Source organism: Heptranchias perlo, chromosome 9 (genome assembly GCF_035084215.1).
Source record: "Heptranchias perlo isolate sHepPer1 chromosome 9, sHepPer1.hap1, whole genome shotgun sequence".
NCBI lineage: Eukaryota > Metazoa > Chordata > Chondrichthyes > Hexanchiformes > Hexanchidae > Heptranchias > Heptranchias perlo.
Genome location: NC_090333.1, coordinates 889,843 through 915,935, shown reverse-complemented (window position 1 = coordinate 915,935; position 26,093 = coordinate 889,843). Strand labels below are relative to the sequence as shown.

At 46.0% G+C, this 26,093-nt stretch overlaps 1 protein-coding gene across 5 annotated transcripts in view; it reads left to right on the top strand.

Moving 5' to 3' along the window:
• Positions 1-26,093, top strand: part of LOC137325085 (choline transporter-like protein 5) — a 355,604-nt gene that overhangs the window by 278,048 nt on the left and 51,463 nt on the right. For all 5 annotated transcript variants that reach the window (XM_067989790.1, XM_067989793.1, XM_067989791.1 and 2 more), the window contains 2 exons: positions 8,825-8,908; positions 11,997-12,109. In XM_067989790.1, coding sequence (XP_067845891.1) covers positions 8,825-8,908; positions 11,997-12,109 — 197 coding nt within the window. The remainder of the gene's footprint in view (positions 1-8,824; positions 8,909-11,996; positions 12,110-26,093) is intronic.

The following is a 26,093-nucleotide window of genomic DNA, read 5'->3' as shown; positions in this document are numbered from 1 at the left end:
GTGACCAATGGTGGTAGTGTGGGGGCGGAGCATCGCGAGGATGGACGTATCGGACGACCAATGTGGGGAGTGTGGGAGGCAGGAGGCGATGCTATAAAACATCCAGGAATACGTCCAATCAAAGTTGGCAAACCCTATTCCTTACCCTAACTACAAGATGCTTTGGAAGTGAGGTGGTTCAACTCTCCGCACAGAACGCAGCTACAAAAAAACACATCCATTAAAAGAGAATGTACAGGTGGCATTGATAGAATCCCGTACTTACTGTCAGGATGTAGGATTATTGATTAACCTTAATAAACAGCGAAGGCTTGATAGTTCCAATAATCACTGTGCCTCACAAATGGTTTAATGATAGGCTCATTAATATAGTTGTTGTGACTGCACTTCAGTGGACCTGAAGGAATGAATATTTTAAAATTGCCAGCAATCAGCAAGAGTAAACTGCAAGGGCTGAACCTCCATTTTATGCTCATTAAGGTTAATGATGAACAGTTGAGGAATGGGAAGTGTCGTTATCACATGCTCCCTGGCCAAATAAAGCAGAGATCAGTGACTGCATATCTTAATCCGTCAACATATCTGACAATAACGACTTGCATTTATATAGCACCTTTAACTTAGTAAACCGCCCCAAGGCCCTCCACAGGAGATGTTAGGACAGGTGACCAAAAGCTTGGTCAAAGAGGTAGGTTTTAAGTAGCGTCTTAAAGGAGGAGAGAGAGGGGGAGAGGTTCAGGGAGGGAATTCCAGAGCTTAGGGCCCTAGGCGGCTGAAGGCACGGCCGCCAATGGTGGAGCGATGGAAATTGGGGATGCTCAAGAAACCAGAATTGGAGGAGCGCAGAGATCTCGGAGGGTTGTAGGGCTGGAGGAGGTTACAGAGATAGGGAGGGGCGAGGCCATGGAGGGATTTGAAAACAAGGATGAGAATTTTGAAATTGAGGCGGTCAGTCCAGGAGCCAATGGCCAGATAATCTGTTTCAGCAATGTTGGTTGAGTGATAAACAATGGCCAGCACACCAGGGAGAACTCCCCTGCTCTTCTTCAAAATAGTGCCATGGAATCTTTTACATTCCTGAGAGGGCAAACAGGCCCTCAGTTTAACGTCTCATCCGAAAGACGGCACCTCCAACAGTGCAGTGCTCCCTCAGTACTGCACTGGGAATGTTAGCCTGGATTTTGTGCTCAAGTCTCTGGAGTGGGACTTGAACCCATGAACTTCTATCTCAGAGGTGAGCGTGCTGCCCACTGAGCAACAGGTCATACAGCTAGGTCTAATGTCACCTGTTTCTCCCGAGTATGAAACACTTACCGCATGTCATGTCTCAAATTACTCGTACGCTGCATTCCAAAATGTTTTTTCTGAAAGCAACCTATCTAATTTGCATTTGAATGAATCAGTACCATCTGCTCCCACCGTCTCGCAAGGGAGCTTGTTCCACAGATTGACCACTTGCTCAATGAATTTCTACCCAAGTCCAACTGCTATAGCACTGGACCAGGTCGCTGTGTCTCTCGACAATGCCCTCCCAGTGCTAATGGCTGGGCTTGTGTCCTCTCTATACTGTATGCAAGATGTCTCCCAGGAACAGGGGTTACCACCGACAGTATACACAGGGTTGCCATCTCTGGTTGGACATATTTCATCACATGACCTCCTGCCGCCCCCCCCGCCCCTACACTCCTGCCATTGGTTGCTCGATATGTCCATCCTCGCGGGGCCCCACCCCCACATTCCTGCCATTGATCACCTGATATGTCCATCCTCGCGGTGCCTCACCCCCATACTCCTGCCATTGGTCACCTGACGTGTCCATCCACACGATACCCCGCCTTCCCAGCCAATCGGAAAGCCAACAGACTCTTCATTACCCGACTGGATGACATTGACTGTCACTCAAACACCTCTTTTTCTCCCCCCGTCCAATATTTTTATAACTGATACACAAAAGTGTTGAAAGAAAATTTTAAAAGAAACACAATTTTTTTTTCTCCTCTGAGTTTTTGCTCGCAGCAGTGTCCTGGGGGTTAATCTTTAATTCCTGGAGACTCCAGGGACAATCCTGGAGGGTTGGCAACCTCTGAATAATTGTAAACAATTTTACAACACCAAGTTATAGTCCAGCAATTTTATTTTAAATTCACAAGCTTTCGGAGATTTTCTCCTTCCTCAGGTAAATGTTTCAAGATCTCCTTGAAGCCTACGCATTTATACATATTGAATAATACATGGTGTTTACAGACTGCCCCTGCAACTGCCCGTTGCCAAGGCAATCACCGTGTTCAGACAGAGAGGTGTCATCTGCAGAACCCCCGAATACACATTCAACAAAAAAACAAACAGGGAAAAAAAACAGAGAAAAAAAAACACAGAGAGAGGCAGAAACATCCGGAAGGCAGAGAGAGCCAGCAAATGACCCATTATATTAAAAACAGATAACATTTGTTCGCTGGTGGGGTAACGTGTAGCGTGACATGAACCCAAGATCCCGGTTGAGGCCGTCCTCATGGGTGCGGAACTTGGCTATCAATTTCTGCTCGACGATTTTGCGTTGTCGTGTGTCTCGAAGGCCGCCTTGGAGTACGCTTACCCGAAGGTCGGTGGATGAATGTCCATGACTGCTGAAGTGTTCCCCGACTGGGAGGGAACCCTCCTGTTTGGCGATTGTTGCGCGGTGTCCGTTCATCCGTTGTCGCAGCGTCTGCATGGTCTCGCCAATGTACCATGCTCTGGGGCATCCTTTCCTGCAACGTATGAGGTAGACAACGTTGGCCGAGTCACAGGAGTATGAACCATGCACCTGGTGGGTGGTGTCATCTCGTGTGATGGTGGTATCTGTGTCGATGATCTGGCATGTCTTGCAGAGGTTACCGTGGCAGGGTTGTGTGGCGTCGTGGACGCTGTTCTCTTGAAAGCTGGGTAGTTTGCTGCGAACGATGGTCTGTTTGAGGTTGGGTGGCTGTTTAAAGGCGAGTAGTGGAGGTGTGGGGATGGCCATAGCGAGGTGTTTGTCCTCATTGATGACATGTTGAAGGCTGCGGAGAACATGGCGTAGTTTCTCCGCTCCGGGGAAGTACTGGACGACAAAGGGTACTCTGTTGGTTGCGTCCCGTGTTAGTCTCCTGAGGAGGTCTATGCGATTTTTTGCTGTGGCCCGTCGGAACTGTCGATCGATGAGTCGAGCGTCATATCCCGTTCTTACTAGGGCGTCTTTCAGCGTCTGTAGGTGTCCATCGCGTTCCTCCTCGTCTGAGCAGACCCTGTGTATTCGCAGGGCCTGTCCATAGGGGATGGCCTCTTTGACGTGGTTAGGGTGGAAGCTGGAAAAGTGGAGCATCGTGAGGTTGTCCGTGGGCTTGCGGTAGAGTGAGGTGCTGAGGTGCCCGTCTTTGATGGAGATTCGTGTGTCCAAGAAAGAAACTGATTCTGAGGAGTAGTCCATGGTGAGCTTGATGGTGGGATGGAACTTGTTGATGTTATCGTGTAGTCTCTTTAGTGATTCCTTGCCGTGGGTCCATAGAAAGAAAATGTCGTCGATGTATCTGGTGTATAGTGTTGGTTGGAGGTCTTGTGCAGTGAAGAAGTCCTGCTCGAACTTGTGCATGAAAATGTTGGCGTATTGGGGTGCGAATTTGGTCCCCATGGCTGTTCCGTGTGTTTGGGTAAAGAACTGGTTATCGAAGGTGAAGACATTGTGATCCAGGATGAAGCGGATGAGTTGTAGGATGGCTTCCGGAGATTGGCTGTTGTTGGTGTTGAGTATTGATGCTGTCGCAGCGATGCCGTCATCGTGGGGGATACTGGTGTATAGTGCCGAGACGTCCATCGTGGTGAGAAGTGTTCCTGGTTCAACTGGTCCGTGGGTACTGAGTTTTTGTAGGAAGTCTGTAGTGTCGCGACAGAAGCTGGGGGTTCCCTGTACGATGGGTTTCAGGATGCCCTCGATGTATCCAGAGAGGTTCTCACACAGGGTTCCGTTGCCTGATACGATGGGACGTCCGGGTGTGTTGGCTTTGTGTATCTTTGGGAGGCAGTAGAAGTCTCCCACGCGGGGATTACGTGGGATGAGAATGCGTAGGATGCTTTGATAGCCAAGTTCCGCACCCATGAGGACGGCCTCAACCGGGATCTTGGGTTCATGTCACGCTACACGTTACCCCACCAGCGAACAAATGTTATCTGTTTTTAATATAATGGGTCATTTGCTGGCTCTCTCTGCCTTCCGGATGTTTCTGCCTCTCTCTGTGTTTTTTTTTCTCTGTTTTTTTTCCCTGTTTGTTTTTTTGTTGAATGTGTATTCGGGGGTTCTGCAGATGACACCTCTCTGTCTGAACACGGTGATTGCCTTGGCAACGGGCAGTTGCAGGGGCAGTCTGTAAACACCATGTATTATTCAATATGTATAAATGCGTAGGCTTCAAGGAGATCTTGAAACATTTACCTGAGGAAGGAGAAAATCTCCGAAAGCTTGTGAATTTAAAATAAAATTGCTGGACTATAACTTGGTGTTGTAAAATTGTTTACAATTGTCAACCCCAGTCCATCACCGGCATCTCCACATCATAACCTCTGAATACACAGTGGCTGAAATCACTGCCTTTTGTGCTGAGACTCCCTCCGATACATGAGCAACCAGGTTGAGGTGGGAGTGGGGACGGACTGACAAACACCCGGACGCTGCAACGGGGAGACGAGGGGGGTTGGTTTTCTGGAAGGAGAAGTTCAGGTGGTCCTTCCTCATGCAAACCGAGCTGGCGAGAAAATGTGAAGCAGCGGTTTGTAATTTGAGTATTCCGAGATGGTAAGGGAAGGCTGAGGGGTGACCTCATAATGATGAAAGGGGTTTGATAGGGTAGGCATAGAGAAGATGTCCCCCACTTGCGGGAGAGACCAGAACTAGGGGCCATAAATATAAGATAGTCACTAATGAATCCAATAGGGAATTCAGGAGGAATTTCTTTACCCAGAGAGTGGTTGGAAAGTGGAACTTGCTACCACAAGGAGTAGTTGAGGTGAATAACATAGATGCATTTAAGGGGAAGCTGGATAGACACATGAGGGAGAAAGGAATAGAAGGATATGCTGATAGGGTGAGATGAAGTAAGTAGATTGGGAAGAGGCTCGTGTGGAGCATAAACACCGATTGGGCCGAATGGCCTGTTCCTGTGCTGTAATTTCTATGTAAGTAGGCGGTACTAGTTCCAGATTTAGAGGTTAACTTTTCTCTGTATTCTAAATTCCAACTGAGTGAAAGTTGGTGTCTGACATAGGAGCGTTGTAACTAACACCTGACTTGTCGCACCATTGCAATGTTTCCCGATGAAGAAGTTACTATTAGATGCTTATAAGCTAAACCATTAAAGCTGTTCTCTTAGCTATCCTGCGATCTGTCTGCTCCGATAGCTTTGTTCACATGGCTGCATTACACCAACACTGGGCTTTGTTTGTACTTAGTGTCCTTGCCATGACTATTATCAGGAGTATTTACTCTGAAGAGCTGAGATGGCTGCGGCCGTGAAGGCAGCCCGCCTCAGTTGGTAGCTCTCTTGTCTCTGAGTATCTGAACAGGTGACCTGGTCATTATCACATTGCTGTTTTGTGGGATCTTGCTGTGCGCAAATTAGCTACCGCCTTTTCTACATTGCAACAGTGACTACACTTCAGAACGTACTTTATTGGCTGTAAAGTGCTTCGGGACGTCCTGAGGTTGTGAAAGGTGATTTTCTTTCTTTCTTTGAGTCAGAAGGTCATGACTACGGCACATAATCTAAGCCGACACTTTAGTATAGCGCTGGGGGAGTGCTGTCTTCTCGGGGGCGGGGTGGCCATCAGTTGGGTGAGGTCCTTCTGCCAGTACGGATGGGTCTTCAAGCTGAAATGGGAAGACAGTAGGGTTGGTATTTCAGAAGTGTTGAGATCTGAAGGGCTGTTTTTATCTGAACCCACTTTTTTTATTGTTCTCGGCATGTGGGTTGTCGCTGGCAAGGCCGCCATTTTTGTCTATCTCTAGTTGCCCTGAGAAGGTGGTGCTGGGCCTTCTTCTTGAACCACTGCAGTGTTGTGGTTTGATGCAACTGAGTGTCTCGCTCGGCCACTTCAGAGGACAGTTAAGAATCAACCACGTTGGTGTGGGACAGGAGTCACATACAGACCGGGTAAGGACGGCAGGTTTCCATCCCTAAAGGACGTTAGTGAACCAGTTGGGTTTTTATGACAATCCAACAGCTTCGTGGTCACTTTTACTGAGACCAGATTTTTTTGTTAAACTGAATTCAAATTCTCAAACTGCCCTGGTGAGATTTGAACTCACGTTCTACTGGATTATTAGTCCAGGCCTCTGGATTACTAGTCCAGTAATCTAACCACTTCTATAAGATCACCCCTTAACCTCCTACTCCCTGGAGAGTAGGAGGTTAAGGGGTGATCTTATAGAAGTCTATAAAATAATGAGGGCCATAGATAAGGTCGATAGTCAAAATCTTTTCCCAAAGGTAGGGGAGTCTATAACGAGGGGACATAGATTTAAGGTGAGAGGGGAGAGATACAAAAGGGTCCAGAGGGGCAATTTTTTCACTCAAAGGGTGGTGAGTGTCTGGAACGAGCTGCCAGAGGCAGTAGTAGAGGCGGGTACAATTTTGTCTTTTAAAAAGCATTTGGACAGTTACATGGGTAAGATGGGTATAGAGGGATATGGGCCAAGTGCAGGCAATTGGGACTAGCTTAGTGGTATAAACTGGGCGACATGGACATGTTGGGCCGAAGGGCCTGTTTCCATGTTGTAACTTCTATGATTCTATGATTCTATGACTACAATAATTTAAAGAACAATGGCCAGGAATTTCCTTGGATCTGCTCCCGTTCCACCACAGTAACCTCCGGCAAGGATACGGTAATCGGAGTGAGGGAGGGGTTGCCAACTCTGGTTGGGTGTATGCCTGGAGCTTTCATCACATGACCTCGCGCCTCAAATCGTCCTGCCTCCAAATGCTCCTGCCATTGGTCCATCCTCCAGGCACTCTGCCTACCCACGGCCAATTGGAAAGCGAACAGATTCTTTGTTACCCAATTGGTTTAATCCTGACTGTCAGTCAGACAACCCTATTTGCCCGTCTCCAATATTTCTAATAAAGGAAAGCATTCAAACAAAATGCAAAAAAAACCTACAATTTTTTTTTAATGCTGCTGTGATTTTTCTCCTGGAGTTGCTCACAGCAGTGTCCGGGAGATTATTCCTGGAGACTCCAGGACAATCCTGGAGGGTTGGCGACCCTAAGGGAGGGTTGAGTTCTGAGGAAATTCCTGGCCGATATTTGTGTTTCTGGCTTGGGAGAAAATCCTACCCCATTCGTTCAACGAATTCTTCACTACAACTCTCAAACTTGCTCAAGAATACCCAGAAGAAACCGGAAAGTTCTGATAACCGTCTGAAGTCTCCTGTGCCATTGATTTCACATTCTGTTGGGCATTCTATGGAAAATAGGCTCTTAGATTTCAGCTTCATAGAATCTCAATCCATCCCAATTTCTCTTCAGACCATCTAGGTCCTAATAGCATTTCTGCCAGCACCAGACCAATGTGGGAATAGTTACTTAGATTTACTCACTAATAATAATCCAGCCTCAGCATATCGTTCGACTTCAATGACGGGCCTTGTCTGAGATTAACTATTATTGAATGGAAACCTCTCAACCAGTTCTTTTTTCATCGATTTTTCTCCTCTTCTCTCTTGAAGGCCGTAACTCCTTGCTAGGGGGAGCTCAGTGCGCACACGCCTTGGCTAAGTAACCCTCTTTCATAGAATCCTACAGCACAGGAGAGCCGGCTCAGGCACGATGGGCCGAATGTCCTCGTTCCGTGCTGTATCTTTACCCATGTTGCTACCTTTTGTCCAACCCATAATGCTTGCTCCGCCTTGGTTTGATAGAAAAATCTGCAGGGATTGGTCAATCTCGGCACGCAAAGAATGGTCCGACGTGCCGATTAAAAATGCAAATGGGGCAAGTTAGTTATTGTCAGCCGTGGATCATTGGGTAGCACTCTTTCCTTTGAGCCACGAAGGTCGTGGGTTCAAGTCCCACTCCAGAGACTTGAGCCCATAATCCAGGCTGACACTCCCAGTGCAGCACTGAAGGAGTGCTGCACTGTCTGAGGGGCAGTATTGAGGGAACGCTGCACTGGCAGAGGTGCCGTCTTTTGAAAGAGACATTAAACGTCTGTCCTCTCAGGTGGACGTAAAAGATCCCATGGGCACTTTTCGAAGAAGAGCAGGGGAGTTCTCCCCGGTGTCTTGGCCAATATTTATTCACAACCAACATCACTAGAAAACAGATTATCTGGCCATTTATCTCATTGCTGTTTGTGGGATCTTGCTGTGCACAAATTGGCTGCCGCGTTTCCTACATTTACAACAATGACTGCACTTCAGAAAAGTACTTCATTGGCTTTAAAGTGCCTGGGACGTCCTGAGGTCGTGAAAGGCACTGTAGAATTGCAAGCTCTTTATTCATTTACTCAAGTGGGCATTGTAATGAAATTCATTCCAAACAGCAGGTCATCGACAGAAAATGTTGAAAACAAATTCAGTCTGCTGTGTCTGAATTGTCAAACAAGCTAACTGCTAAAGGCCAGTACTGTATTTTAGCTGAATGCAATGTAATGTACCTGCTACAGCCACATCTAATGCCATGCTTTTAACATGGAAGCATTATTAACCCACTCTCTTGCATCGAGCTGTAATGAGCTGCCTCGTTAAACTGGCACCCACAGTGGACGATGACAAATGGATCAGTGCAGGACGTAATGTGCTTTCAATTTCTTGCAGTGGAATAAATCATGTTCTCGATGCCAGGGAGGTTGGGATGAAGATTTTTGAAGACTACACCAATTCCTGGTACTGGATTTTAATGTAAGTACTGATTAAGGAGGCACTAAAGTTGCTCGGGTTTGGTTGCACAGTCTAAATTAACTTGCGCTCCCTTGGTTTTCTACACAATGTCACACGACCCTTTGTCGTGTCGTAATATCGCTGTCTGTGATTATCGGTATGTATCAGTCACAAGTGACACCAGCTTATCTGCCAGCTCTGTGTTTCTACTTGAATAACCTCACTAGAAAAACTCTGGTAATTAAACACCGGGGAGGATTACAGCAATGGGGTCACAGAGTTGACACATTTTAAAGTCGGTCAGATTCTTCAATCCATGTTTGCCATAACACTTGGGTCTTAGTTTTTCAGTTTTAGTGCATGAATGGGATGATCGATGCCTTTTGTTAGATACAAGTGACTGCGCAAATATTGGCACCATTAAAACTGTTAGGGTCCATCATTCCAGCTTGGGGCAGGACGCATCTCTGGATCAACAACAACTTGCATTTATATAGCCCCTTTAATGTAGTAAACCATCCCAAGGTGCTTCACAGGAGCGATTTTCAAGCAAAGTTTGACATCGAGCCACATTAGGAGATATTAAGACAGGTGACCAAAAGCTTGGTCAAAGAGGTAGGTTTTAAGGAGCGTCTTAAAGGAGGAGAGAGAGGTAGAGAGGTGAAGACCATTTAGGGAGGGAATTCCAGAGCTTAGGGCCTAGGCAGCTGAAGGCACGGCCGCCAATGGTGGAGCGATTAAAATCGGGGATACGCAAGAGGCCAGAATTGGAGGAGCGCAGAGATCTCGGAGGGTTGTAGGGCTGGAGGAAGTTAAAGAGATAGGCAGGGGCGAGGCCAGGGAGGGATTTGAAAACAAGGACGAGAATTTTAAAATTGAGACGTGGGTGGAACGGGAGCCAATGTAGGTCACCGAGCACATGGATGATGGGTGAACGAGACTTGGTGAGAGTTAGGATACGGGCAGCAGAGTTAGAGGGAGGCCCAAAAATGAGGTAGAAATCAGTTTTGATTTGCCTTGTCCTTCCATAGAGACAGGAGGAGGCCATTCAGCCCCTCGAGCCTGCTCCACAATTCAATCAAGGTCATGGCTTCTCTGTACCTCAACCCCATTTACCCACATTTGGTCCAGATTGGGACTAGCTTAGTGGTATAAACTATGCGACATGGACATATTGAGCCGAAGGGCCTGTTTCCATGTTGTAAACTTCTATGATTCTATGATTCTATCCCTCAATACACATAGCCATCAAAGATCTGTCGATCTCAGTCATGAAAGCTCCAATCGTCCCCCAGCATCCACAACTTTTTGGGGGAGAGAGTTCCAGATTCCCACGACCCTTTGCATGAAAAATTTAGCTGTTCATTCATCTCAACTTGTGTGCAAAATGGCTTTCGTATTGATCCACATATAATGTAATTCTTTCTCCGTAAAGTGCTTTGGGATGGTTCAGAGACATATGATAAGGTGTTGTATGTTGAAATGTAACTTCTTTTTTAACATGTAACTCCTTAACCCTTTGAATAAGAAAGTTCCAGAAAAAAAGAGTTCCCGTCTCACCCCTAAATAAAAATAAATTTAAAACAAAAATAGACAGTTTCCTAGAAGTAAAGGGAATTAGGGGTTACGGGGAGCGGGCAGGAAATTGGACATGAATTTAGATTTGAGGTTAGGATCAGATCAGCCATGATCTTATTGAATGGCGGAGCAGGCTCGAGGGGCCGATTGGCCTACTCCTGCTCCTATTTCTTATGTTCTAACTTCTCTGTTTTTTTCACTTGAAAGAAAAATAGAAAGACTTGCATTTCTACAGCGTCTTTCACGACCTCAGGATGTCCCAAACCATTTTACAGCCAATGAATTACATTTGAAGTGTAGTCACTATTGCAATGTAGGAAACGCATCAGCCAATTCGTGCACAGCAAGATCCCACAAACAGCACTGTGATAATGACCAGACAATCTGTGTTTTAGTGATGTTGGTTGAGGGAGAACTCCCCTGCTCTCCTTCGAATAGAGCCATGGGATCTCTTACATGCAACTGAGAGGGCGGACGGGGCTTTGGTTAAATGTCTCAATTCGAAAGACGGCACCTCCGACAGTGCTGCACTCCCTCAGTGCTGCACTGGGACTGTCAGCCTGGATTATGTGCTCAAGTCTCTGGAGCGGGACTTGAACCCACAACCTCTGGACTCGGTGCTGAGAGTGCGACCAATTGCTGTTTGTGGGACCTTGCTGTGCGCAAATTGGCTGCCACGTTTCCTACATTACAGCAGTGACTGCACTTCAAAAGTACTTCATTAGCTGTAAATCGTTTTGGGACGTCCTGAGATCGTGAAAGGCACTGTATAAATGCAAGTTCTTCCTTTAATTCCGATTCACAGAAGCAGAGTCTTCTCTCTCTCAGCGGAGGATCACCACATCTCAGCCAGACCTTCCCCACACCCTTTCAAAGATGTCTTCTTGAAGTATTTATCCTCTTCCTTTTTGGAAGTTATGACGGATTCTACTTCCACCGCCGTTCCTGGTAGGACATCCCATGTCCTGACAACCCTCTGCAAAAGATAAATTCTCCTCAACTCTCCCTTTCTTCTTTTGGTCATCGTAGAGTGCAGAAGGAGGCCATTCGGCCCATCATGCCTGTGCTGGCTCTTTGAAAGAGCTATCCTATTAGTCCCACTCCCCTGCTCTTTCCCCATAGCCCTGCAAATTTTTCCTTTTATATTCCCTTTTGAAAGTTATTATTGAATCTGCTTCCCCCGCCCTTTCAGGCAGCGCATTCCCGATCAGAACAACTCGCTGTGTAAAAAAAATTCTCCTCATCTCATCTCTGGATTTTTTTTGGCAATTACCTTAATCCTCTGGTTACCGACCCTCCTGCCAGTGGAAACAGATTCTCCTTATTTATTCCATCAAAACACCTCTATTAAATCTCCCCTTAAACTTCCCTGCTCTAAGGAGAACAATCCCAGTTTCTCCAGTCTCTCCACATAACTGAAGTTCCCCATCCCTGGTACCGTTCTAGTAAATCTCCTCTGATCAGTGGAAATAGTTTTTTTCTCCCCCCAGTTGACTCCTTTCCCTAATTTTGACTGTGTTTTTGTTTATAGTGGGCTGGTCATTGCCATGGTGGTGAGTTTGGTGTTCATCCTCCTGCTCCGCTTTACAGCTGGGGTCCTCTTCTGGTTTGTCATCTTCGCCGTTATCGGGGTGATTGGTTACGGTAAGTATCACCTCTCTGTGTTAGTAATTTTATTGTGCCTATATCAGTGTGTGCAATTGTACGTAGACCAGCCTGATCCATTTGCCTTTCTTTGGGAGTCATGCATTAGGTAGCTGCCAGAACAGGTCAGAGGCTGAGGCTGGGTATTTTACGGCGAGTGACTCACCTCCTGATTCCTCAAAGCCTTTCCGTCACTTACAAGTCAGGGGTGTGATGGAATAGTCTCCACTTGCCTGGATGAGTGCAGCTCCAACAACACTCAAGAAGCTCGACACCATCCAGGACAAAGCAGCCCGCTTGATTGGCACCCCATCCACCACCCTAAACATTCACTCCCTTCACCACCGGTGCACAGTGGCTGCAGTGTGTACCATCCACAGGATGCACTGCAGCAACTCGCCAAGGCTTCTTCGACAGCACCTCCGAAACCTGCGACCTCTACCACCTAGAAGGACAAGGGCAGCAGGTGCATGGGAACAACACCACCTGCACGTTCCCCTCCGAGTCACACACCATCCCGACTTGGAAATATATCGGCCGTTCCTTCATCGTTGCTGGGTCCAAATCCTGGAACTCCCGACCAAACAGCACTGTGGGAGAACCTTCACCACACGGACTGCAGCGGTTCAAGAAGAAGGCCCATCAAGGGGCAACTAGGGATGGGCAATAAATGCCGGCCTCGCCAGCAACGCCCGCATTCCGAGAATGAATTTTAAAAAAAGATATTTAAAAGAGCATTAATTGTTGACCAATCACAGCAATCAATCTCTATCAATGAGTCTCCGACAGACCCAGGCATGAGGTGAGGAAAACCCCCAGTGGGGGAGAGCTTTGGGAACCATAGGTCCAAAGTCTCCTGTTCCTCCCGAGCCTGTTAGCCGTGGCTCAGTGGTAGCACTTTTGTCTCTGAGTCAGAATACTGTGGGTTCAAGTATCACACCAGAGACTTGAGATCCAGGCTGACTCTCCAGTGCAGTACTGAGGGAGTGCTGCACTGTCGGAGGTGCCGTCTTTTGGATGAGACGTTAAACCGAGACCCCGTCTGCCCTCTCAGGTGGATGTAAAAGATCCCATGCATGATTTCGAAGAAGAGCAGGGGATCTGGTTGTTATCACATTGCTGTTTATAGGAACTTGCTGTGAGCAAATTGGCTTCGGTATTTCCCACATTACAACAAAGAACTTAATTGGTTGTAAAGTGCTTTGGGTTGTCCTGAGGTCGTTAAAGGTGCTATAGAAATGCAAGTATCTCTTTCTCACTTTCTTTCTTTCTTTCTCTCTCTCTCTCCAAATAAACATGGTGATGCCTGGGCTCTCTGGGCCGGTTTGCTCGGGCTGCTTTTTGCCCACAAGCCTCAGCTCAATGTTGCTCCCCCAGCCTTTGGTAGTCTCGAGTACCTGAAACACATTTTCACTCGACACTTTAGAAATCAGCTCCCTGCCACCTGTTCACGCCTACAGATACAATCTGTCATCTCCACTTTCACAAGTACTCGGCTGTTAATCGACAGGAAATTGGATCCAGGAAGCTGGGAAACAACACAAACATTCCCTCACATTGAACTGTAATTGCACCCAGAGCAGATTTTTCCTTTGGTTAGACACGTCCCGTGGCCTGATTTTGTGAAGTTGCGAAGTCGGTGACAGAACTGACGAAGGTTTACACAAGGTGTTCATAGAATCATAGAATCAAACAGCACAGAAGGAGGCCATTCGACCTATCGTGCCTGTGCCAGCTCTTTGAAAGAGGTATCCAATTGGTCCCACTCCCCCCCCTTTTTCGTCATAGTCCTGCAAATTTTCCCTTTTCTAGCATAGATCCAATTCCCCTTTCGAAAGCTCATGTGAAGAAAGGTTATGAAAAGGTGAGAAAGTGTTGACGTTTTGAACTTTGCAGAATTTGGTTAGTCATCGAAGAGCGGTTGACTTCATTCCTTTCTTTAACACTGAAGTACGAAAGCAAGGAAGTTATGCTAAACCTTTATAAATCACTGTAAAAGGGACGATAGCGGATCTGTTGCCTTTTATACATCGGTCCCAATTTTCATTTCCTTTGACTTCAGTGAAAATGAGAATCGGGAGAGATGTACTTTCAGTGGCGGCTAATGTGATGTCGCCCAAAGTCAAAATTACCCCCTCAGTCTCCCAGCCGTTCCCCTCACTCCCTTAGTGACAATTTTAAATTGATGACTCATTATTTCTGATGCTCCAACCAGACCAAAATAGTCCCTTCATAATTTTAAAAACCTCTATTAAATCTCCTCTTTGCCTTCTCTGCTTCGGTGCAAATAGTCCCCCTATCGCGAGTGTCTCCTCATACGTATCACTCCTCATCCGCGGTTTTATCCTGATTAATCTGATGCTGTACATCTCTATGGCTTTAATGTCATTCCGATGATCGAGTGCCCAAAAATGCACATGATCCGCGAACTGGAACCATCCATTGCCTTGGACAGAGTTGTTTCCTGACTTGCATGTCAAAAATAGCTTATTTCCGAGACCAGTTGGAATACAGAAATGAGGAAGTGAAGCTTTGGTTGTACAGTATTGCGTTCGGTATTGAACCTTGGTTAGACCGCACTTGGAGTACTGTGCACAGTTCTGGTCTCCATATTATGAAGAGGATATAGAGGCATCAGAGAAGATTTACAAGGATGGTACCAGAACTGAGAGAATATCCTCATCAGGAAAGGCTGGGGCTCTTTTCTCTAGAAAAGAGGAGGCTGAGGTGCGACCCGATAGAGGTCTTTAAAATTATGAAGGGATTCAATGGGGTAGATGTAGAGAAGATGATTCCACTTGTGGGGGAGACCAAAACCTGGGGCCATAAATATAAGATAGTCACTAATAAATCCAATAGGGAATTCAGGAGAAACTTCTTTACCCAGAGAGTGGTGAGAATGTGGAACTTGTTACCACAAGGAGTAGTTGAGTTGAATAGAATAGGTGCATTTAAGGGGAAGCTAGATAAACACACGAGGGAGAAAGGAATAGAAGGATATGCTGATAGGGTGAGATGAAGTAGGGGTGGGAGGAGGCTCGTGTGGAGCATAAACACCGGCACGGACCAGTTGGGCCAAATGGCCTGTTTTTAAAATTTTTTTTATTCGTTCACGGGATGTGGGCGTCGCTGGCAAGGCCGGCATTTATTGCCCATCCCTAATTGCCCTTGAGAAGGTGGTGGTGAGCCGCCTTCTTGAACCGCTGCAGTCCGTGAGGTGAAGGTTCTCCCACAGTGCTGTTAGGAAGGGAGTTCCAGGATTTTGACCCAGCGACAATGAAGGAACGGCGATATATTTCCAAGTCGGGATGGTGTGTGACTTGGAGGGGAATGTGCAGGTGGTGGTGTTCCCATGTGCCTGCTGCTCTTGTCCTTCTAGGTGGTAGAGGTCACGGGTTTGGGAGGTGCTGTTGAAGAAGCCTTGGCGAGTTGCTGCAGTGCATCCTGTGGATGGTACACACTGCAGCCACTGTGCACCGGTGGTGAAGGGAGTGAATGTTTAGGGTGGTGGATGGGGTGCCAATCAAGCGGGCTGCTTTATCTTGGATGGTGTCGAGCTTCTTGAGTGTTGTTGGAGCTGCACTCATCCAGGCAAGTGGAGAGTATTCCATCACACTCCTGACTTGTGCCTTGTAGATGGTGGAAAGGCTTTGGGGAGTCAGGAGGTGAGTCACTCACCGCAGAATACCCAGCCTCTGACCTGCTCTCGTAGCCACAGTATTTATATGGCTGGTCCAGTTAAGTTTCTGGTCAATGGTGACCCCCAGGATGTTGATGGTGGGGGATTCGGCGATGGTAATGCCGTTGAATGTCAAGGGGAGGTGGTTAGACTCTCTCTTGTTGGAGATGGTCATTGCCTGACACTTATCTGGCGCGAATGTTACTTGCCACTTATCAGCCCAAGCCTGGATGTTGTCCAGGTCTTGCTGCATGCAGGCTCGGACTGCTTCATTATCTGAGGGGTTGCGAATGGAACTGAACACTGTGCAGTCATCAGCGAACATCCCCATTTCTGACCTTATGATGGAGGGAAGGTCATTGATGAAGCAGCTGAAGATGGTTGGGCCTAGGACACTGCCCTGAGGAACTCCTGCAGCAATGCCCTGGGGCTGAGATGCTTGGCCTCCAACAACCACTACCATCTTCCTTTGTGCTAGGTATGACTCCAGCCACTGGAGAGTTTTCCCCCTGATTCCCATTGACTTCAATTTTACTGGGGCTCCTTGGTGCCACACTCGGTCAAATGCTGCCTTGATGTCAAGGGCAGTCACTCTCACCTCACCTGTTTCTGTGCTGTATATTCTCTGTAATCTATGTTTTGAGTATCGCATCTCAGGAAAGATTTATATTCTTGGAGGGAGTACAGCACAGATTAACCAGAATGACACTGGAGCTAAAAGGGCTAAATTAAGAGGGCAGGTTGCATAAACTTGACTTGTGCTCCCTTGAGACTAGAAGATTGAGGGGTGATCTGATCGAGGTGTTTAAAAGAGAAACTATTGCCTCTGGTGGGGGGGGGGTCCAAAACAAGAGGGCATAATCTTGAAATTAGTGCTAGGCCATATTAGAAGTGATGTCAGGAAGCATTTCTTCACACAAAGGATGGTGGAAATCTGGAACTCTCTCCCTCAAAAGGTTGAGGATTCTGGGGGTCAATTGGAACTTTCAAGGCTGAGATCGATAGATTTTTGTCGAGTAAGGGTATCGAGGGATATGGAGCTATGGCGGGTAAATGGAGTTAAGATACAGATCAGCCATGATCTAATTGAATGGCGGAACACGCCCAATGGGCTGAATGGCCTCCTCCTGTTCCTGGAGTTTCCTAACTTGATCAAAATATCAGTTGGGGTTCTGGCCCAAAAATAACTCAATTGCAATGGGGCTGATTTTAATTTTGCCGAAATTGGTGTTAGCGAGGCGGTAATGGCCTCAAAATGGCATCGGTGGGCTCACCACCCCGATAACGCCAACGCTCTGGCCGCTGCCGTTTTTCTAAGGGCCTGCGCCGGGAGTCAGATGCGCCAGCCTGTTTCGGGCATCAGGTCCCTTTTAATATGCAGATCAGGGTCCGCTGACGTACACAGGACCCCCAGTTTCCATTTTAGGACAGAACTGGTTGGAGCAATGCACCTTCCGAAGGTTTAAATCGACCCCTGTGATCTAACCTATCACGGGAACACTTGCTGGCAAAGATACAATGAGCACTGCAAGTTTCACGTTCATTCAACATTTCAAAGACCTGAGGTAACAGTCCAAAAAACACTTGATCTGATTTGACTCTGATTGAACAGTACAACTAACAAACAATAACTTGCATTTATATAGCGCCTTTAATGTAGAAAAACATCCCAATGCACTTCACAGGGACGATTATCAAACAAAATTTGACACTGAGCCACATAAGGAGAAATTAGAACAGGATGTGCAGGGCACAATTTCAAAATTTGCAGATGATACAAAACTTGGAAGTGTAGTGAACAGTGAGGAGGATAGTGATAGACTTCAGGAGGATATAGACAGGCTGGTGGCATGGGCGGACACATGGCAGATGAAATTTAATGCAGAGAAGTGCAAAATGATACATTTTGGTATGAAGAATGAGGAGAGGCAATATAAACTAAATGGTACAATTCTAAACGGGGTACAGGAACAGAGAGATCTGGGGGTATATGTGCACGAATTGTTGACGGTGGCAGGGCAGGTAGAGAAAGCAGTTAAAAAAGCATACGGGATCCTGGGCTTTATAAATATAGGCATAGAATACAAAAGCAAGGCAGGTATGTTGAACCTTTATAAAACACTGATTTGGCCACAACTGTCCAGTTCTGGGCACCGCATTTTAGGAATGATGTAAAGGCCTTAGAGAGGGTGCAAAAGAGATTTACTAGAATGGTTCCAGGGATGAGGGACTTCAGTTACGTGGATAAACTGGAGAAGCTGGGTTTGTTCTCCTCAGAGCAGAGAAGGTTGAGAGGAGATTTGATCGAGGAATTCAAAATCATGAAGGGTCTAGACAGAGTAGATAGAGAGAAACTGTTCCCATTGGCAGAAGGGTCAAGAACCAGAGGACATAGATTTAAGGTGATTGGCAAAAGAACCAAAGGTGACATGAGGAAAAACTTTTTTATACAGCGAGCGGTTAGGATCTGGAATGCACTGCCTGAGGGGGCGGTGGAGGCAGATTCAAAAGGAACTGGATAAGTACTCGAAGGCAAAAAATTTGCAGGGCTTTGGGGAAAGGGCGGGGGGGGGCTGGTGGGACTAGCTGTTTTGCTCTTGCATAGAGCCGGCATGGGCTCGATGGGCTGAATGGCCCCCTTCCGTGCTGTAACCTTTCTATAATTCTATGATTCTATGATAGGTGAACAAAAGCTTGGTCAAAGAGGTAGGTTTTAAGGAGAATCTTATAGGAGGAGAGAGAGGTGGAGAGTATTAGGGAGGGAATTCCAGAGCTTAGGGCCTAAGCAGCTGAAGGCACGGCCACCAATGGCGGGGCAAAGGAAATCGGCGCTGGACAAGAGACCAGAATTGGAGGAGTGCTGAGATGTTGGAGGGTTGTATTGTTGGAGGAGTTTACAGAGATAGGCAGGGCCGAGGCCATCTAGGGAATTGAAAACAAGGATGAGAATTTTTAAATTGAGGCGTTGCTGGACTGGGAGTCAATGTAGGTCAGCGAGCACAGGGATGATGGGGGAACGGGACTTGGTGCGAGTTAGGATACGGGCAGCAGTGTTTTGGATGAGCTGAAATTTATGGGAGGTGGAATATGGGAGGTCGGCCAGGATAGCATTGGAATTGGAATAGTCGAGTCCAGAGATAATAAAGAAATGGATGAGGGTTTCAGCAGCAGAACTAACAGTTATCTCCAGATAATATCTGTGTGTTGCCTCTCCTCCTCAGAAGGACCAAAAAAATAATTTGAAGACTCCAGCTACTGACATTCAATATCTTAGAAACACATCAAAAAAGATGTAATCCAGAAATTTAATTCCGTGAAACGTGTTGGAGCTCTGTTTCTGACACATGAAGCACGTGTCAGAGATTGGCATTCGATCAGAACATCAGATGGGATTTTGGCCCGAAAAATAAGTAATTGAGAAAATCGATGGTCCAGCATAACCGCGTAACATTTACTGGTAAAACATCACCTCTGAGAGCATTGCTGACTGCTCCCTGGGAACATCCTCTCTCTTTTATGAGTAATTTGAGACATGACATGTTGTAAGTGAAAAGAAAAGGAAGAAAGTAATTGCATTTATATAGCGCCTTTCACAACCCCAGGACGTCCCAAAGCGCTTTACATCCAATGAAGTGCAGTCACTGTTGTAATGTAGGCAACACGACAGCCAATTTGCGCACAGCAAGATCCCACAAACAGCAATGGGATAATGACCAGATAATCTGTTTTTTAGTGATGTTGCTTGAGGGATAAATATTGACCAGGCCACTGAGGAGAACTCCCCTGCTCTTCTTTGAAAAAGTGGCACGGGATCTTTTAGGTCCACCTGAGAGGGCAGACCAGGCCCTCTCATTAATATCTCATTCTGAGCGACAGCACCATTCATGACAGTGCAGCACTCCCTCAGTACTGCGCTGGGAGTGTCAGCCTGCGTTTCGTCTTCAAGTCTCTGGAGTGGGACTTGAACCCATGACCTTCATGACTCAAGAGGCGAGAGCGTTACCCACTGAGATTTTAGTGTTTTGTACATAGGTCCCTTGTCCTGAGGCCTGCTTTCACTTGAAACTCCTCTCAGGGGTTAATGACACTGAATGATTCCTCACCAGATTCCCGAGTGGCCAATTATTTCCCTAATTCTCCAGGTAAGCATTATCGTCACTTGAAAAATTAACTGAGCAAAGTCATCAGATATGGCACACTGAGGATCCACACTGAGGCAGAGTTACAGGCAGGCAGCCTGTTTGTGAATGTGAGTTTTTATTGGTCATTTTCTTCCCCTACTCCTTCCTGAAGCCATTAACTCCTGCTCCACAGGAGTTGAGGAGACAGTGCTCATCGATCACTGTTCGTAAGGAAGAAAGAACTTGCATTTATATAGCGCCTTTCACAACCACAGGGTGTCCCAAAGCGCTTCACAGCCAATGAAGTAATTTTTGAAGTGCAGTCGCTGTTGTAATGTCGGAACCAATTTGCACACAGCAAGATCCCACAAGCAGCAATGTGATAATGACCAGATAATCTATTTATAGTGACATTGGGGAAGAGGGGTAACTATTGGCACAGGACACTGGGGAGAACGACTCTGCTCTTCTTCGAATAGTGCCAAGGGATCTTGTGAGGGCTCAGTTTGATGTTTCATCTGAAAGACCGCACCTCCAACTGTGTAGTACTCCCTTTGGCACTAGACTGGGGTCAGCCGAGATTTTGTTCTCAAGCCTCTGGAGTGGGGATTGAAGTCACGATTATTCGGACTCAGGGGCGAGACTGCTACTCACTGAGACACAGCTGACACTTCAAGGAAACGGTCAAGGTTTTAATCACTATTTTGAAGGCACAATTAAGGCGATTCCTAAGGTATTTTCCCGAAAGGTATCTATCGTGTGGTTTATTAAAGGGGATTGGGTTTGTCCAGTGGTACAAGGGACAATTAACTTCTGTCGGTAGGTCCCCCTGGTGCTCAGCAGGAAAGCAGCCAGCTTCAGGCCTTCGCCAAAGTCACTTTGAGGGCGACTTTGAAGCGAGCACGAGTGCTATGAGTCAACCAGCATGCTGATTTTTGCATTGACTCACAAAGGAATTTCACCTTCAAAAGACATTTCCTGCTGCTTGTATCCTAACTCGCACCAAGTCCCGTTCACCCATCACCCCTGCGCTCGCTGACCTACGGTGGCCCTCGGTCCGGCAAAGACTCGATTTTAAAATTCTCATCCTGGTTTTCAAATCCCTCCAAGGCCTCGCCCCTCCCTATCTCTGTAAGCTTCTCCAGCTCTACAACCCTCCGAGATCTCTGCGTTCCTTCATGCTACCAACCAGGGAACAGGCTATTTTAGATCTTGTGTTAGATCCTGGGATGGCAGGACTGACGTATGAGGAGAGATTGGGTCGACTAGGCCTGTATTCACTAAAGTTTAGAAGAATGAGAGGTGATCTCATCGAAACATATAAAATTCTAACAGGACCAGACAGACTAGATGCAGGGAGGATGTTCCTGATGGCTGGGGTGTCCAGAACCAGGGGTCACAGTCTCAGGATACGGGGTATGCCATTTAGAACCGAGATGAGGAGAAATTTCTTCACTCAGAGGGTGGTGAACCTGTGGAATTCTCTACCACAGAAGGCTGTGGAGGCCAAGTCATTAGATGTATTCAAGAAGGAGATAGATATATTTCTTAATGCTAAAGGGATCAAGGGATATGGGGAAAAAGCGGGAACAGGGTACTGAGTTAGACGATCAGCCATGATCATTTTGAATGGCGGAGCAGGCCCGAAGGGCCGAATGGCCTACTATTGCTCCTATTTTCTATGTTTCTATGTTTCTATTATGTAATGAGACAGGGTTAATTAGTAATCTCACAGTAAGCGATCCTCTGGGGAAGAGTGATCATAATATGATAGAATTTCACATTGAGTTTGAGAGTGACGTACTTAAGTCAGAAACTAGAGTCTTAAAGTTAAATAAAGCCAATTACATAAGTAAGAGGGACGAGTTGGCCAAGGTAGATTGGGAAATGGTTGAAAAGCAATGGTAAACATTTAAAGAAATATTTCAGCATTCTCAACAAATATACATTCCATTGAGAAATAAAAACTCCATGGGAAAAGTGATCCACCCGTGGCTAACTAAAGAAGTTAAGGATAGTATCAGATTAAAAGAAGAGGCCTATATAATGTTGCCAAGAGGGGTAGTAAGCCTGAGGATTGGGAGAGTTTTAGAAATCAGCAAAGGACGACCAAAAAATTGATAAAAAGAGAGAAAACAGAATATGAAAGTAAACTAGCAAGAAATATAAAAACGGATTGTAAGAGCTTCTACAAGTAGGTAAAAAGGAAGAGAGTAGCAAAAGTAAACGTTGGTCCCTTAGAGGCTGAGACAGGAGAAATTATAATGGGGAATCAGGAAATGGCAGATGTGTAGAACAAATATTTTGTATCTGTCTTCACAGTAGAAGACACAAGAAACATACCAGAAATAGTGGGGAAACAAAGGATCTGCTGAGAGTGAAGAACTTAAAGTAATTAATATCAGTAGAGAAAAAGTACTTGAGAAACTAATGGGACTAAAAGCTGATAAATCCCCTGGGCCTGATGGCCTACATCCGAGGGTTCTAAAAGAGGTGGCTGCAGAGATAGTGGATGCATTGGTTATGATCTTCCAAAATTTCCTACATTCTAGAACGGTCCCAGTGGATTGGAAGGTACCAAATGTGACCCTGCTATTCAAGAAAGGAGGGAGAGAGAAAACAGGGAAACTACAGGCCAGTTAGCCTGACATCAGTCGTCAGGAATATGCTAGAATCCATTATTAAGGAAGTGGTAACAGAGCACTTGGAAAATCATAATATGATTAGGCAGAGTTAACAAGGTTTTATGAAAGGAAAATCATGTTTGACAAACCTATTAGAGTTTTTTGAGGATGTAACTAACAGGGTAGATGAAGGGGAACCAGTGGATGTCGTATATTTGGATTTTCAAAAGGCATTCGATAAGGTGCCACATAAAAGGTTGTTACTCAAGATAAAGGCTCATGGGGTTGGAGGCAATATATTAGCATGGATAGAGGATTGGTTAATGGACAGAAAACAGAGAGTAGGGATGAACGGGTCATTTTCGGGTTGGCAGGTTATAACTAGTGGGGTGCCGCAAGGATCAGTGCTTGGGCCTCAGCTATTTACAATCTATATTAATGACCTAGATGAAGGGTCCGAGTGTAGTGTATCCAAGTTTGCTGACGATACAAAGCTAGCTGGGAAAGTAAGCAGTGAGGAAGACACAAAGAGTCTGCAAAGGGATACAGACAGGTTAAATGAATGGGCAATGTGGCAGATGTAGTATAATGTGGGGAAATGTGAGATTATTCACTTTTGTAGGAAGAATAGAAAAACAGAATATTTTTTAAATGGTGAGAAACTATTAAATGTTGATGTTCAGAGAGACTTAGGTGTCCTCGTACAAGAAACATAAAAAGTTAGCATGCAGGTACAGCAAGCAATTAGGAAAGCAAATGGAATGTTGGTCTTTATTGCAAGGGGGGTGGAGTACAGAGAGTAAGGAAGTCTTACTACAATTGTATAGGACTTTGGTGAGACCTCATCTGGAGTACTTTGTACAGTTTTAGACTCCTTATCTAAGGAAGGATATACTTGCCTTAGAGGCGGTACAACAAAGGTTCACTAGATTGATTCCTGGGATGAGAGGGTTGTCCTATGAGGAGAGGTTGAGTAGAATGGGCCTATACTCTCTGGAGTTTAGAAGAATGAGAGGGGATCTCATTGAAACATATAAGATTCTGAGGAGGCTTGACAGGGTAGATGTTGAGAGGTTGTTTCCCCTGGCTGGAGAATCTAGAACTAGGTGGCATAGTCTCAGGATAAGGGGTCGGCCATTTAAGACTGAGATGAGGAGGAATTTCTTCACTCAGAAGGTTGTGAATCTTTGGAATTCTCTACCCCAGAGGGCTCTGGATGCTGAGTCGTTGAATATATTCAAGCCTGAGATCGCTATATTTCTGGACTCTAGGGGAATCAAGGGATATGGAGATCGGGCAGAAAAGTGGAGTTTTGAGGTCGAAGATCACCTACAATCTTATTGAATGGCGGAGCAGGCTCGAGGGGCCATGTGGCCTACTCCTGCTCCTAGTTCTTATATTCTTATGTTCTTATATTCCTCTAATTCTGGCCTCTTGTGCAACCCACCCCCCACTCCCATCGCTCCACCATTGGCGGCCATGGCTTCTTCCGTCTGGGCCCTAAGCTCTGGAATTCCCTCCCTAAACCTCTCCGCCTCTCTACCTCTCTCTCCTCCTTTAAGACGCTTCTTAAAATCTACCTCTTTGACCAAGCTTTTGGTCACCTGTCCTAATGTCTCCTACCTTGAATTTATATCTGATTACGTTCCTGTGAAGTGCCTTGGGATGTTTTAAAACATTAAAGGCACTATAGAGAAGCAAGTTGCTGAGAAATTGCAGCAAAATCTAACCAGTTAATTTCCTCGCTGCCTTTTTTTATTGGCAATAGACCAAATGTTAAATGTTTTATTTCACTGGAATTTGCAGATTAACTTTATAGTTATTCCATAATTAGAACCGAGTCATTCAGCCCTCAGCCTACCTGTGGTACTTTATTGTGTTGGTTTATTTAATCATTAACCAACTAATTAATCAGTTTAGATCTGGTCAATGGTTGTGTTAGAAACTAGCGTTATTTAGGCTGATTAGTCAATCGATTACAATTGGTTTTGTTGAGCATTAACATTAACTAAACACCTTGAGGTCCATACTGCCAGGCAATATAATGTCACCTGATCAGGGTCCATCTTAAAATGGTCATCGTCGCTCTTTTATAAAACATTTTCGGTGTTGAGTGATTGCATGGCAAGAGAGGTTGGTGCTTTAGAGTGTTAACAGTTTAAGACTGTCTTTTCGCCCGACCTTGGGTTCCACACAGCAGAACTGTCTCAGAGACATGCTACAAAGCAGCATAATTATCCTTGGGTATGTGGTTAATCACTGCCCCGGCCTTCTCCCGCTCAAATGCTCATTTGGATTTGTTGCATTGCCATGCAGAGCAACTGTGCTAAAATAGGTCTCCTCAGGAATCGGTAACTGTCCCACTCCAGAGACATGAGCACAAAATCCAGGCTGACACTGCGAGTGCAGTACTGAGGGAGTGCCCTCTTTTGAATGAGACAATAAACCGAGGCCCCATCTGCCCTCTCAGGTGGACGTAAAAGATCCTACAGTACTATTGTGAAGAGGAGCAGGGGAGCTCTCCCCGATGTCCTGGGCCAATATTTATCCCTCAACTAACATCACTAAAAAAAACAGATTATCTGGTCATTATCTCATTGCTGTTTGTGGGATCTTGCTGTGCGCAAATTGGTTATTCCCTACGTTACAACAGGGACTACACTTCAAAATAAAGTACTTCATTGGCTGTAAAGAGCTTTGGGATGTGCTGAGGTTGTGAGAAGCACTGTATATCTTTCTTGCTTTTTTCTCTACCTCTCCCGGTTCAGTCATTCATTCAGAGAAGCCGGGCTTTATTCCAATGAAGAGCAACTGGTGACTCAGGCACTGCTCCCCAGCTCTCACAATTGCTGGCACTGTCCACACATATAGATATAGGTATAGGTAATTTCTCAGCCCATGCTCTAGATGGCTCCGTTCTAGCTACGCTGGATCTAGCAATCTACGGTGCAGCATTATGTGCTTGATCTATTGGCCTGACTTATCCTTGATGTAATATTTTGAGTTCACTCTACCTTATTTAACAGTGCTTACAGCAACTTGCATTTATATAGCCCCTTTAACGTAGTAAATTGTCCCAAGGCGCTTCACAGGAGCGATTATCAAACAAAATTTGACACCGAGCCACATAAGGAGATATTAGGACACATGACCAAAAGCTTGGTCAAAGAGGTAGGTTTTAAGGAGCGTCTTAAAGGAGGAGAGGGGGAGAGGGGGAGAGGCGGAGAGGTTTATGGAGGGAATTCCTGAGCTTAGGGCCCAGACAGCTGAAGGCACGGCCGCCAATGGTGGAGCGAAGAAAATCGGGGATGTTCAAGAGGCCAGAATTGGAGGAGCGCAGAGATCTCGGAGGGTTGTAGGGCTGGAGGAGGTAACGGAGATAGGGAGGGGTGAGGCCAAGGAGAGATTTGAACTTAAGGATGAGAATTTTTAAATTGAGGTGTTGTCAGACTGGGAGCCAATGTAGGTCAAAGAGCACAGGGGGTGATGGTGAATAGGATTTGGTGCTAGATTACAGAGGATATGGGGTTAGATTACAGAGTTACTCAGTGGCACCTGGC